Genomic DNA, 15,109 nt, shown 5'->3' with positions numbered 1-15,109 from the left:
TGGGTTGAACGGCAACTGCAAAGATGACAGATTCCTGTAGTGTTTCCATAGTCTGAGGGTGGACGTCCAGCAGTAGAAGTAGCCTCTCTCTGTTGTGGATGGAGTTGGGAGACGTAGCCTCTCTCTGTTGTGGATGGAGTTGGGGAGGGGGGAGTAGTAGCCTCTCTCTGTTGTAGATGGAGTTGGGGAGGGGGGAGAAGTAGCCTCTCTCTGTTGTGGATGGAGTTGGGGAGGGGGGAGAAGTAGCCTCTTGTGGATGTGATTAGTCCTAAAGGGCCTGGCTTTGCCCTCCTCCTCCCTCCGCCCGCAGTGCCCTCCACCTCCTCCTCCTCCCGCCCACCGCGCCCTCCACCTCCTCCCGCCCGCAGTGCCCTCCACCTCCTCCTCCTCCCGCCCGCAGTGCCCTCCACCTCCTCCTCCTCCCGCCCGCAGTGCCCTCCACCTCCCTCCCGCCGCCCGCAGTGCCCACACCTCCTCCTCCGGGAGGCCCTCACATCCGCGAGGAGGAGGCCAGCTCGTAGAACAGCACGTAGGCGTCACTGCTGCGCACTTGGCTGGAGGACATTGGCGATACTCTGTGAGGGGAGAGAGGAAGAGGGGATGCATGTGAATGAGCTGTAATGTTGTTGACAGTCCTAACAGTGCAACAAATTGTCAATATCATTGGAGAAATGCAATTATGTTGAACTGGGAACAGCCATATTGAGGCTCCCTTCCACTATTATGTCACAAAACCATGAAAATGGATGGTGTATTCAGACGGTTGTTTTCTAACAAAAGGTACTCGTTTTACGGGCAGAGAGTTTTTAGAGTAACCTTGCGTGGGTACTATCATACTGTGCATTAAGCATAGAGAAGGTTAAAGGAGGAAAGGGAGAGAAAAAAACAGGAGAGAGAGAACTGCATAATGAATGAGAGCGGAGGAGCAGGGAAAGAAGACACAGGTAGCTGCTGGGAGAGAGAGAGAGAAGCAGATAGGCTCCCACGAGGCAATGAGTGGGAGAGAGGTGAGAGAGCGAGGAGAAGAGAGGGGGAGGCGGAGAGAGGGAGGAGGTAGGCTACTGCACACTTGACAGAATTTAGGAGAGGTACTGTTATTAAGAAAGCAAGTAGCTCTGGGTGAATGGTATGTAGCCAGCAAGCAGGACAGACCGACAGACGGACGGACACAGGCTCTTCATGTCCTCTCGCTGACAGTCTCTGCTCTGGCACTCAACATGAGGCCCAGCAGATCATTTGTTACACAGAGGTCCTACACTGTGGTGGTCCATTCTAAACAGCATCCTATTTCCTACTGTATAAAGTGGTGCACTACTGTTGACCAGACTAGTGATAAAAGTAGTGCACTATAAAGGGAACAGGGTGCCATTTCAGATGTATACAGTGAGGTGGAAGAGTGCTCGAATGTTCTAAACAGGAGAATTTCCAGTGTTCTAAGATTTCCAGTCGATTCAATGCAAATGAGCTCAGTTCTGAGCAGTATGGTTTGCTAGCAGAGCCTTGTGGGTAGTGTAGTGTCATAAAGGGAGAGGGAAAGACATACCTGGAGTCATTGAACGTGTACCATTCTCCCGAGGTGGGGTTGCGACAGTACGCTGTGTAGTGGCCACCCATGGTCGTGCCTGAGTGATTGGACACTGCGTACAGGTTATAAACTGCATTTACTGTGGGGGGGAAAGGGACAGGGGAAAGAGAGGAATCAGTAGAACGCCACTGTGGTACCTCGACGGACGATTCTACCCGACAGACGATGGTACTCACTGCTGTTTTCCGAGGCAAACTCCCTGAGGTCCAGTTTCTCCATGGGGAAGTTGACAAATGTGGACAGTTTGCTGGTTCTCCGCGCTTCAGAGAAGCGTTTCAGATCTGGACACGAAGGTGGGTAAAGGAAAAATCAGTGCAGGGAGGAAGTGTCTGTAAATACACAGAGACGGGGGCTTCATATGGAACCTTGGGTGGGTTTCACATGAAGGTTGACATACATACATTAACACATAGGCAAGCCTCTATAGTAACAGAGAGCACTTCTAGGCTGGTCCCAGGTCTGTGTGTTTTAGTTGAACCATAACCAACTCCTCGGACTACAATTGTCTCATGCATGATGTGTTGGCATAAGCACATTATATACAGATCTGGGACCAGGCGTCAGCCAACTCCTCTCTCCTCTATGACATCTAATGGGATAAGAGACAAACAGAGCCCACAAATATGAGCGGCTTGAGAAAGGATACGAAGCACTAAGATCTTGGGGAATTTCTGTACAGTGAACTTCTTTGTGCATCGTCTTCTGGCTTTACACCTGTAGCACGTTGGTTTTTCATCTCCGTCGAGCACATCCTCTTTGGTGAAGAGACTCACGCAGTCCATCAGACTCACTTCTCCATAGCCCTTCTTGACACATAGACACAGGGCACATTTAGGCGACATAAAAACTCTGGGACTGTATGTGGGTCTGGTGAACGGTGAATGTGCAACACTGTGGGGAAGAAGCTGGTGTGCATTGTCGACACTGACCTTGGCGATGGGTAGCGAGAGATCCCAGAAGGGGTCAAAGACAGTGGAGCAGTAGCCACATGTGCTGCAAGTCAACGAGCTCTTCAGCTGACCCACAAACAGGTCTGTGGAGGGCAGGGCAGAAAGGGACCATTACTACCCCCTCACACACACACACACACTCAGACACAGACAGACACACATGCATGCACGGCAGATTGATGTTGCTTGCCATGAATCTTGCCCTGGAGGCAAAACGGAGCAATTTCCGCTAGATGGGCCAGCTGCAAAGTCAAAATTGCCTAGTTATATCATAAAAATGTATGCTAACAAAAAGTAGCTTTTTGGTCTTCATTTAAGGTTAGGCATCAAGGTTAGTGATGTGGTTAAGATTAAGGTTAAAAAAACAGATTCATTTGACTTTGTGGCAGTGCCAGCTAGGTGACCACTCTGCAGAGCTGCCCCCAGAGAAAGATTCATGACAATAAATGCCAACCTGCGCACACACGCACTACATCAACAGACTACACAATGACCAGGAAACACAATTTATTAACAGCACAGAAGCGTTACTCAACCCCTGTGGGTGTTGATGCGTGCCCTTACCCACTACTTTGCTGTCCTCTCTCTCCAGGTACTTGCTCCACATTCTATCCCCTTTCTCTCGGTCACTGTGGGAGGGACGACCGGACAGGAGAGGGTGTGTCAGTATTCATGCTCACTGCTCCCACTCCCTCCCCTCGTGTAAACCCACGAGGCGTCACGCCTCCACACCCACTGATGTGTACTAATAATACGGGACATGCTGCAGCCCTGGCTTTGTCCTACTCTCCCAGTTAACATTCTCTTGACCGTAGTCCCACGGTCGTTCACGGAGAGAGAAAGAGCAGGAGACACTCACGGCAGGTGGTCAAAGTCCTCTGAGCTGCCCCGCGGCCGCACCGTGACCCGGTTTACCTCGTTGTGCAGCCCGTCCAGCAGGAAGCGCAGGAACTCCTGGGCGTCCTGTTGGCTGGAGGGATGGACACAGACAGACAAAACCATTTTTTTTTTACACATTGGAAAATCATCTACAATACCATTACTGATACAAAAGGTATTGGATTCGGAGTGCCCCTGAAATGGCAACCTATTCCCTACAGATGTAGGATTTTAGGAAATCTCAAACTTTCATGCATTTGAAGTTTTAAAAACTCTTCTGAAGTTTGTCATTTCCACTTTGAAATTTCTGACTTGATTTTCCTTACGAAAAATGTATCAACCTCTACAAAAATGTCTGTTAATTATAATCCACACAATAATTCACATTACCTGTTGCGGCAGAATTATTCTCCTGCTGTAGCAAACTGGCTCAAATTAAGATCCTACATCTGTATGAAGTGCACACATGTTACACTAAGGCCCATAGGGCTCTGCTGTTGTCAAAAGTAGTGTACTATATAGGGAATAGGGTGCCATAGGGCTCTGGTCAAAAGTAGTGCACTACATGGGGAACAGGGTGCCATTTCACAGGTAGCCTTGGTGAATAGCTAGTTGAGGAACAACACATACCTGTATCCCACAAATCGGGGGGCGTATCTCTGGATCTGAGTTTTGAACTCTGAGGGGCCGACCGCCTCGCTGCTCGAGGACGTCCACATGGTCTGGAGGAGCTTGGCAAATTCTAGAAGCACAACCAGGAAGATAGATCAGATTCCCTCAGAATAGGGGTAGACAATGGGGGACTGGCTGGTAAATGGGGGACTGGCTGGTAAATACTATGTTCAGCATTCATTGACTGCAGGGGACTTAGGCTAGCTGTCTCACCCTCCATGAGGGCCCCAGTGTTGGTGCGGCTGTTTTTGTTAAGGTCGCGTCGGTGGGAGTTGTGCAGACAGTAGTCCCGGAGGTTGTGCGTGTTGCTGAGACACTGCAGGATGGAGTTCATGAAGCACTGTAGAGACACACACACACAGTCTTTAGAAGAGGGTTAACACACACACTACCATGCTGTTTGTGGTGCAGGAAGTTACAGCTTCAATATTGAGATTGTTGAGAAATATATATATTTTTTTAAATTCCTGCATACACAATAATTTGAAAATTACGGTTTCAATGTTGAAGACAAATGTGCAGAGGTGAAATCGTGTCTGCTGAAGTTATTTTTAGATATTTGTTTGTTACATACATGCATGCATGGAGTGGCAGGTAGCCTAGTGGTTAGAGCGTTGGGACAGTAACCGCAAGGTTGCTAGATCGAATCCCCGAGCTAGATCGAATCCCAGAGCTGACAAGGTAAAAATCTGTCACTCTGCCCCTGAACAAGGCAGTTAACCCACTATTCCTAGGCCGTCATTGTAAATAAGAATTTGTTCTTAACTGACTTGCCTAGTTAAATGAACAATTAACATCACATGTTACACATGCTAGCATGGGGAAAACAAGGAACAGCGGGCTGAGTGAATGAAAGGTAGCAGGGATAGAGAGGGTGAGAGACAGTCAAGTCCCCCAGCCGGTACAGAGTGCAGCAGAAACACTCTGATAAGGTTACTGTGCAAGTAGACAGTTTATTTCGGGACCCATCCTTCTCCCTGTTGCCTGGCAAATGCCCCCCTCCCCTGTCCCCTCCCCTCCTGTTTGTAGAGCCATGAGATGGCATGGCAAATCATCTCAGCTAATGGAAATAGACTAGCTAAGGGAAAGTGTTTGTGATATCAAAACACAGCCCTTAAGCCGATGGCAGAGGATAGGGCATGTGGATTACACTACTTTTTTGGTACACTGACAATATTCCACGTTTATTACACAACACACATGAATAGAGGCCTAAATATAGTATAAATATGTATGTGTGTATGTGTGTGTGTGTGTGTGTGCGCGCGCACACCCAGGCCACTACTTACGGTATTTCCCAGGTTCCGTAGGCCCACCAGGCCCTGGGTGCTCTTGGAGTTCTGGGGAGGAGAAGAACACGACAAGGAAAACCATTTACGACAAAAGCACGTGAGAGAATGTGATCTCTAAATGGCCCTATGGTGGAAGGACGTGTGCGATAAACATGGAGGGGCCCATGCTCGGAAAACGGGGGGCCGTTCTACTGTAGGTTAGGCGACTAGAAACGCTGTAAGATGTAAAGATGGACATATTCTTTGTGGAACATTAGCCTGTTCCTGTTTCAATACAGGGGGAATCACGGCGCACCACCTCAGATGTGCAGCGTTCCCGACACAACTGAAAAATCTTTTAAAAAGGCATTAACAGTGGATAACGGTCTACGAATGTAGAATAAGGGCTTTGTAGAAAAGAACATGACTGACGTCACTGCAGTTTAATTATATAAAGTTCAGTCGTTTTATAATTGAGTAGTAATGGAAATAATTACCAAAGCACCAATATGACTGTGGATAAAACTTTACATTAAGTACATATCTCTTTAATATGGAATGCAATGTGTTGTGTCTTAAGGCCACTGTAGAAATGCTACAATCAATTATTTATGCCTCGTACTTTGAACATAAGTGAACACAAGGCCCCATCACAATGATACAGGCCCCACATTTAGACCAGGAGGAAGGGAGACTGGGATAGGTAGAGTACAGTTCACGCAGAGTCAGACAGGCCAAAAACCTGACACAATTATGCTTTTATGGGTTGATGTAGAGCACAGCGCTGCTGGGGCACAGGAGAGGGAACCCAATCCAGCTTCCAGTGGACCTCAATATAACACTGAAGCTCTTCAGCAACCCTCACCTGCATGTTCTGTTCCGGGCTGGCTCATATAGCCTCCCTCCCTAGTCTCTCCCCATGACCGCAGGAGTGACCAATCACCACAGGACACACAGTGAAAAACAGACACACACCCATGTGCTCCTGGTGTCTGGGAGTTCAACCAGACAGTGTGTTCCAGTTATGAGAACACAAACTTGGGACGGGCTGTAGCGTTTTACTATTACATAAATAACCCAACGCCATCTGTCCCCCTTTCCCAACAGGATAGAAAAACCCATCCAACAGTTTAATTAACTCAGGATTATCTAAATCCTTCTTTCTCAATTCCAACGTAAAATAAAGTGATTTATTAGTCCGCGACCACATGAACAAAACATTTCCTGTTGTCAGTTATTGGTATACAGTCAGTTCCTTGTAGTGGGTTGGTTCCTACTGTCCGAGACAATATATCTCATTTTCCCCCTCGTGTTCACTTGTTCACTTCCCTTCATTTGAAAGGAATTGACCGGTATGATTCCTTTTGTAGCCCACACAAATCCAATGCTTTTACATTTGTGGCAAGTAGTGTGCGAGTGTAGGCTACACTTCAGGAGGAAGGGCAGATTATTAGGTCGCTGATCATACTGGATAATGCTCATAACAAACTCACACCGCTTTTCACCTCCAGAAGAGTTTTCCGGAATGAGCCCCATGACGTCACCATGTGCCGTACTTTGCTGAGTAATATCATCAGAGCCCAAAATAGCACCTTCCCTTCAGAACTTGCTGCCGCGTTCCCATTGGCTGGTTGCTGTCAGAGCGGTGTGACTGTCACTGCAGAAGTCATCCTGACAGCCTCTCTCCCAGGGAACGCTATTTTTACATGAACAAGCTAGAGGACAATATGACAAACGCACTTGGTCACACTCACAACATCTGGCAAGGGCTTTAGTGTGACTTACTGACTGACCGACCAGTGTTCTTCTTTGGACTAGCAACAGATGAATCCGTGTCCCCCATTATGAAAATGTCTTATTCATTAACCTTTGAGGATAAACTTAGTTATGGAACTCTTAGTCTTCACAGTGGTGTGACAAGCCCTGGCACATGCAAGAAGCCCACTGCTGTTAATCATCATAGCAGTGCACTAATCACCTTGTGATCGGAAAAGGTTGCCGGTTCAAACCCCCCGAGCTGCCTGCGGTGAAATTTGCAGAACAGGCAGCGTTACCGGCTTCAATATCCCTGTATACTGCCCCTGTGCTGCTCCCAGCCTGCCTTGTGTGACAGCAACAAATGAAGAATATCTGTGCAAAAGGACCAATATTGTACTCTCTGTCTGAATGCTAGCCGTGCAGGTCCCATGCGGTCTTGCCAACTCCTATTGTCATGCCAGAACACTTCTAGGACCAGGCTATGTGGAGCGTTAAAACATGCCCAGGCACATCCATTACTCCAATCCATGATGGAGGCCATTCGGTAGTAGGCCGTGTTTGGTTCAAACTGTAGCTACAGTAGTCCAATCTCTCGTCTACAGTCATTCCATCTACAGATACAAACGTGGGCCCGGTTTTCACGTAACACAGAGACTGATTAATGAATTGCCTTGCATTCGGAATGTATTTACACATAACACGATTACTGCCACCACACTATCAATCCGAGACAATTTGATTTAAATGTTATCTGTTGTTTTGCTGTTTTGGGTTCAGTGGCCCTTGGCCATCACTGACATCGATACTGAGCTGAACTATCTCATGATGGAACAGGTACAAGTTGAGCCCTGAATGGGTTGAGTAGGCCTGGCCTGCCTGACACGGTTCCACCTTGCTCCATGGAATGCGCTATAATCATTAGCTGGCAGCGGGGTTGTGTTGTGTTGATGGCTGCTGGAGATGGAGAACAGCATGTTCTTACCTCCCTGTGCCTGGCCCCTGCTGGGGGACAACAACAACAGCAACCCACCAACTGTCTTCACATGGAGTGACTGACCAGTCATGGATGAGTCATGGACCAGTCATGGATGGACAAGTCATGGGCCAGCTTAATCAATTGATATTTACATCCACTTGTCTCTCAAGACTATTCAAGACCAAGATAATGCACTGAAACAATAGCAACACGTTCCCATAACAGGTTATAGAAAAGCCTCACAAGACCTAATATGAGCCATAGATAAAACATTTGATTGACAAGCGAAAAGAAGAAAGAAAAACACTCTTCATTGTGATAGCCAGATACTAGCGTCTGCCACAGGCTTTCGCTTCTTGAGAGCGAAGCCTGGGAGCCAAAGATAGAGTAGCCAGGCGCTTTCAGTCATGCCGCTCCGCTCCTTCTATTGCGTTTGTTTCCCTGAAACGTTCAATACACTCTCTCTAGGAGGAACCCCGGTTATTGAAGATGATCAATGAAGTGTCAACGTTGAAGGTTGTAATAAAATAGTCAATCATTAGACTAGTGGGTGATGGTTGACCAACGAGTTATCCAGTCACTGCTAGAGCCATAAACACCATTAGCTCATGTCAGATGATTTCAACATCAGTCTGAAAATAGACCCCTTGACCAACAATTGTACCTTGATTTGTTTCTCTCTATGTACATGGAATTATGGATAAAAATAGCGAGAGGGTGGGACATATTGTCCCATATGATATTACAGATGTTGCATAATTTAAAAAAATAATACAAAACCCCATTCTAAATATATTCTGATACAGGCCTAGGCTGTAATATAATGTATCAAAGGCCTGCTATGGAGTGAGATTAATTTGAGATTGTATAACTAGTTTAATGACCTGCCAGAATACTGATCCTCCACAGAGGTTTAGCGGGGTTTAGGCTACTGCTAGAGTGACTGCAATGCTATATCGCTGTCAATGCCGTGTAGAAGAACCCTTAGTGGTTTTCATCCAGGAAACGCAACATCAATCCTAGATCCTTATTGATTAACAACACATATATATTACTGTAACTAATTCGCAGACAAACATTCGATAGTTTATCTTGGTGCCAATATATCCTCTCTTGTTTTTTAAAATGTTTTACCTTGGCTTGATTAATGAGAAGTCCTACAAAGGTTGACACCAGCACGGAGCTGCTCGAGCTTTTCCGCCGCATCTCTTGCTTCAAGAACGGGAAAACCGAGACCGGGGGTTCTTCGGGTACGGTCACCGTGTATGACTGTCTCATGCTGGGCATGATGACTGTCTGATATAGTCGGCTACCGGTGTGTTCTGATGCTCTGCCGGTATCAGGCAGATAGAGCCGGTGCGCTCTTGATTCACCGGGAGTTGCGCTCGTTCTCCTGATATTCTATGTCGCAGGATCTTTGTATGAAAGTGTAGCCTACGTTACGAATATATCAGTATTTTTGCTCGAGCTTGTTCGTTTCCTTTTTGCGGTTGTCATGAAAAACCGAGCCATTCATCTCATCTACACTCGATTTACAAGCGATATATACCAGACTGACACTCCTGATATCATGAAAAAACACATACACAATACATGAATGAAATAGTTTCGCAATGAAAACAGACTGAGCAAGGTCTTTTTTTCTCCCCTATATATTTCTGAAATCGAAGACCTTGAGTATACGCAAATCAAAACAATTTCACTCGTGCAGTATATCAATCACCGGGCTGTTTGAGAGGTAAATGACCACTGCCTCTCCATCGTTTTTACAACCCCGAAGACACGCCTCTTTTCGGTTTAGTACTACAGACGTCAGCCGCTGCCACAAACCTCTCCGACGTCAAACACCATCAGAGTGGTCCATTCACATTTCTACGAATTACGTTTATGCTTATTACTCGAATGGTGCTTCCGAGGACACCCGTGGAACATTCATTCCCGTTGTCCATACATCAAGCAGAGATACAACACATTCACGGTCGAATAAGGCTTTTCTGAAGGGGTACTCAGCGTGAGACCCATTCATTCAACGCAGGACTACATTTCAGAGGAGTACAGTATATCGTGTTGGGGAGAGTAGGCTACTACTGTACTACAAGCTCATAATCTGTTAGGCTATTGACCATGGCTTTAATAATACATCTCTTCATACAGCTGAAGTCGGAAGTTTACATATACCTTAGCCAAATACATTTAAACTGTTTTTGCACAATTCCTGACATTTAATCCTAGTAAAAATTCCCTGTTTTAGGTAAATTAGGATCACCACTTTATTTTAAGAATGTGAAATGTCAGAATAATAGTAGAGAGAATGATTTCTTTCAGCTTTTATTTCGTTCATTATATTCCCAGTGGGTCAGAAGTTTACATACACTCAATTAGTATTTGGTAGTATTGCCTTTAAATTGTTTAACTTGGGTCAAACGTTTCGGGTATCCTTCCACAAGCTTCCCACAATAACTTGGGTGAATTTTGGTCCATTCCTCTTGACAGAGCTGGTGTAACTGACTCAGGTTAGTAGGCCTCCTTGTTCACACACGCTTTTTCAGTTCTGCCCACAAATATTCTACAGGTTTGAGGTCAGGACTTTGTGATGGCCACTCCAATACTTTGACTTTGTTGTCCTTAAGTCATTTTGCCACAACTTTGGAAGTATGCTTGGGGTCATTGTCCATTTGGAAGACCATTTGCAACCAAGCTTTAACTTCCTGACCGATGTCTTGAAATTTTGCTTCAATATATCCACATAATTTTCCTCCCTCATGAGACCATCTATTTTGTGAAGTGCACCAGTCCCCACTGCAGCAAAGCACACCCCACAACATGATGCTGCCACCCCCGTGCTTCACGGTTGGGATGGTGTTCTTTGGCTTGCAAGCCTCCCCCTTTTCCCTTCAAACATAACGATGGTTATTATGACCTAACAGTTCTATTTTTGTTTCACCAGACCAGAGGACATTTCTCCAAAAAGTACGATATTTGTCCCCATGTGCAGTTGAAAACCGTAGTCTGGATTTTTTATGATGGTTTTGGAGCAGTGGCTTCTTCCTTGCTGAGCGGCCTTTCAGGTTATGTCGATATACAGTGGGGCAAAAAAGTATTTAGTCAGCCACCAATTGTGCAAGTTTTCCCACTTAAAAAGATGAGAGGCCTGTAATTTATCATAGGTACACTTCAACTATGACAGACAAAATGAGAAAAAAAATCCAGAAAATCACATTGTAGGATTTTTTATGAATTTATTTGCAAAATATGTTGGAAAATAACTATTTGGTCAATAACAAAAGTTTATCTCAATACTTTGTTATATACCCTTTGTTGGCAATGACAGAGGTCAAACGTTTTCTGTAAGTCTTCACAAGGTTTTCACACATTGTTGCTGGTATTTCGGCCCATTCCTCCATGCAGATCTCCTCTAGAGCAGTGATGTTTTGGGGCTGTTGCTGGGCAACACAGACTTTCAACTCCCTCCAAAGATTTTCTATGTGGTTGAGATTTGGAGACAGGCTAGGCCACTCTAGGACATTGAAATGCTTCTTACGAAGCCACTCCTTCATTGCCCGGGCGGTGTGTTTGGGATCATTGCCATGCTGAAAGACCCAGCCACGTTTAATCTACAATGCCCCTGCTGATGGAAGGTTTTCACTCAAAATCTCACGATACATGGCCCCATTCATTCTTTCCTTTACACGGATCAGTAGTCCTGGTCCCTTTGCAGAAAAACAGCCCAAAAGCATGATGTTTCCACCCCCATGCTTCACAGTAGGTATGGTGTTCTTTGGATGCAACTCAGCATTCTTTGTCCTCCAAACACGACAAGTTGAGTTTTTACCAAAAAGTTATATTTTGGTTTCATCTGACCATATGACATTCTCCCAATTGTCTTCTGGATCATCCAAATGTGCTCTAGCAAACTTCAGACGGGCCTGGACATGTACTGGCTTAAGCAGGGGGACACGTCTGGCACTGCAGGATTTGAGTCCCTGGCGGCGTAGTGTGTTCCTGATGGTAGGCTTTGTTACTTTGGTCCCAGCTCTCTGCAGGTCATTCACTAGGTCCCCCCGTGTGGTTCTGGGATTTTTGCTCACCGTTCTTGTGATCATTTTGACCCCACGGGGTGAGATCTTGCGTGGAGCCCCAGATCGAGGGAGATTATCAGTGGTCTTGTATGTGTTCCATTTCCTAATAATTGCTCCCACAGTTGATTTCTTCAAACCAAGCTGCTTACCTATTGCAGATTCCGTCTTCCCAGCCTGGTGCAGGTCTACAATTTAGTTTCTGGTGTCCTTTGACAGCTCTTTGGTCTTGGCCATAGTGGAGTTTGGAGTGTAACTGTTTGAGGTTGTGGACAGGTGTCTTTTATACGGATAACAAGTTCAAACAGGTGCCATTATTACAGGTAACGAGTGGAGGACAGAGGAGCCTCTTAAAGAAGAAGTTACAGGTCTGTGAGAGCAAGAAATCTCGCTTGTTTGTAGGTGACCAAATACTTATTTTCCACCATAATTTGCAAATAAATTCATAAAAAAATCCTACAATGTGATTTTCTCGATTCTTTTTCTCATTTTGTCTGTCATAGTTGAAGTGTACCTATGATAAATTACAGGCCTCTCTCATCTTTTTAAGTGGGAGAACTTGCACAATTGGTGGCTGACTAAATACTTTTTTGTCCCACTGTAGGACTCGTTTTACTGTGGACATAGATACTTTTGTACCTGTTTCCTCCAGCATCTTCACAAGGTCCTTTGCTATTGTTCTGGGATTGATTTGCACTTTTTTGCACCAAAGTACGTTCATCTCTAGGAGACAGAACGTGTCTCCTTCCTGAGCAGTATGACGGCTGTGTGGTCCCATGGTGTTTATACTTGTGTACTATTGTTTGTGAAGATGAACGTGGTACCTTCAGGCGTTTGGAAATTGCTCCTAAGGATGGACCAGACTTGTGGAGGTCTACATTTTTTTCTCTGTGGTCTTGGCTGATTTCTTTTGATTTTCCCATGATGTCAAGCAAAGATGCACTGAGTTTGATGGTAGGCCTTGAAATACATCCACAGGTACACCTCCAATTGACTCAAATGATGTCAATAAGCTTATCAGAAGCTTCTAAAGCCATGACATCATTTTCTGGAATTTTCCAAGCTGTTCAAAGGTACAGTCAACTTAGTGTATGTAAACTTCTGACCCACTGGAATTGTGATACAGTGAATTTTAAGTGAAATAATCTGTCTGTAAACAATTTCTGGAAAAATAACTTGTGTCATGCACAAAGTAGATGTCCTAACCAACTTACCAAAACTATAGTTTGTTAACAAGAAATTTGTGGAGTGGTTGAAAAACGAGTTTTAATGACTCCAACCTAAGTGTATGTAAACTTCCGACTTCAACTGTAGATAGCTTCACAGAGGAAGACTGTTAATTCTGACACCTGCAACTCAGCCACAGCATGAGGTTTTCAGGCTATTTTGAAGGTCAAACTGTGATGCCTACAGTATGGCTCTTCTGTTCGTTGTGGCAGATGGGGAGAAACATCAGGATCAAGCCTTTTTTTGTAAATTCCTAGTAAAGAAGAGCTCCTTCTCTGCAATGTGAAGATTCTGCTGAAAGAGAATATGGTAGGCCTAATATATTTGAGCTACATTCAGTACCAAAAGGTGAAAAGTACAAAAGGTGAGGTTTTACAACATGGTACAAACAGATTGTAGGGTAGAACATGGAACAAATAGGATTAATTGACAAACCATTGTCAATGTCCTGTTAATCAATAAAAATGAAAAGTGCTGACTTGACACCCTCTGTAATAAACATTTAGCACCGTTAGTTCTGAACTCTCACCTTATGAGAGACAAACATGTTTGCTTGTCTACAGGCTTCAACACTCAATCTTGTTGCTCACCCCTCTTGCTCAAAGTCTAAAAATACCCTGATTCATTAGGACTCAAAAAGTGAGTGGGAAAATACAGATGCTTTATGCAGCTAAGATTCCATCAGTCCATTTCAAGTTCACCACCTCTCTTAAAACCTAACAAATGACATAGGCATTGGAAAAGTACAGAGTCCCCGACACAGCTAATTGTATTTGCAATGATGTTGCCTATTACATTTGAGGAGATCAGAATGACATTTCCCCATACCAGTCACACATAGAACAGCGGTCTGCCAAGAAAGGGGATTGGTAAACAGGAGACGATATGAAGTGGGTCTAAAACCTCCTCAGCCATCAAGTCAAGTCAGCCTCAGTCAGAGTCGGATAACGGCTGCAGAGAGTAGCATTAGGCCTAGCGCGAACAGCAGACCGCTGCCAGGAGACCTGTCTACCTATAGGCTACCTAGACTATTGCCTCGATTCCATATGAAATGATCTACTAGATAGGTCTACTAAAATATAACAACACTGCCATAGATTATGGGTTAATGAACCAAAACTGCTTTCATGCTGCCACAGCTACTTCTTTAGCCTTTGGGCTTTCGAAATGTCTTCCTCTGTAATTGCGCTTCTGATCTAGAAGGAATCTGACGTTAAAATCCACATGTCCTACCAAAAGCATCGCTGGGTGTGACGTGACTCATGCTCATCTGAGCTAAATAGTACCGGACTAATTTTATTAAAAGCCGTGAGCATTGCGTCTGTTGCCGTAATGTATGTGTCGTCTACGACCACATTCGGTTTATGGTGTCTAGGTCTGTAAGTTGTTATGTCTGATATTTGTCTGAAACATTTGTTCCCCCTACAACTGCTGTCTTGTCTGAACCAGGACTCTTTTGAAACATACATTTGATCTCAATGAGACTAACCTTGATAAATGAAGGTTCAATAAAATAATCAAAACATGAATGTGAGTCAAGAGGAGAGGTATATTGTTGTACATACTGGGTTTCATTGAGGTGATGTGTAGGCTAAATGAGAAAGAGAGAGAGAGTGCACAGTATGTCCTCGGCTTAGTCTTGTGACCTAGCATGTGTACACAACAAACAGCCAAGGAACACATTCCATTACTCACCAGGCTGAGTGTGTGTGTGT

The 15,109-nt window shown here is 45.0% G+C and overlaps 1 protein-coding gene across 5 annotated transcripts in view; it reads right to left on the bottom strand.

Moving 5' to 3' along the window:
* Window positions 1–397: 397 nt before the first annotated feature.
* The window catches only part of LOC109905495 (ubiquitin carboxyl-terminal hydrolase 2-like), a 43,286-nt gene continuing 28,574 nt past the window's right edge, over window positions 398–15,109 (bottom strand). For 2 of the 5 annotated variants that reach the window (XM_020502892.2, XM_020502891.2), the window contains exons 4-13: window positions 5,376–5,426; window positions 4,300–4,426; window positions 4,045–4,156; window positions 3,395–3,505; window positions 3,100–3,164; window positions 2,515–2,618; window positions 2,232–2,391; window positions 1,762–1,866; window positions 1,544–1,664; window positions 398–575 (exon numbers count right to left, since the gene is read on the bottom strand). In XM_020502892.2, the coding sequence (XP_020358481.2) occupies window positions 491–575; window positions 1,544–1,664; window positions 1,762–1,866; window positions 2,232–2,391; window positions 2,515–2,618; window positions 3,100–3,164; window positions 3,395–3,505; window positions 4,045–4,156; window positions 4,300–4,426; window positions 5,376–5,426 (1,041 nt within the window). In that variant the 3' untranslated portion in view covers window positions 398–490. Of the gene's footprint in view, window positions 576–1,543; window positions 1,665–1,761; window positions 1,867–2,231; window positions 2,392–2,514; window positions 2,619–3,099; window positions 3,165–3,394; window positions 3,506–4,044; window positions 4,157–4,299; window positions 4,427–5,375; window positions 5,427–9,225; window positions 9,693–15,109 lie in introns of those variants that run through there. The other 3 variants (XM_031790533.1, XM_031790534.1, XM_020502893.2) reach the window with 3 other exon arrangements.

Source organism: Oncorhynchus kisutch, linkage group LG15 (genome assembly GCF_002021735.2).
Source record: "Oncorhynchus kisutch isolate 150728-3 linkage group LG15, Okis_V2, whole genome shotgun sequence".
In the NCBI taxonomy this organism is placed as follows: Eukaryota; Metazoa; Chordata; class Actinopteri; order Salmoniformes; family Salmonidae; genus Oncorhynchus; species Oncorhynchus kisutch.
Note: the sequence above shows the minus strand (reverse complement) of the source record. Positions and strands in the feature narration are given on the sequence as shown.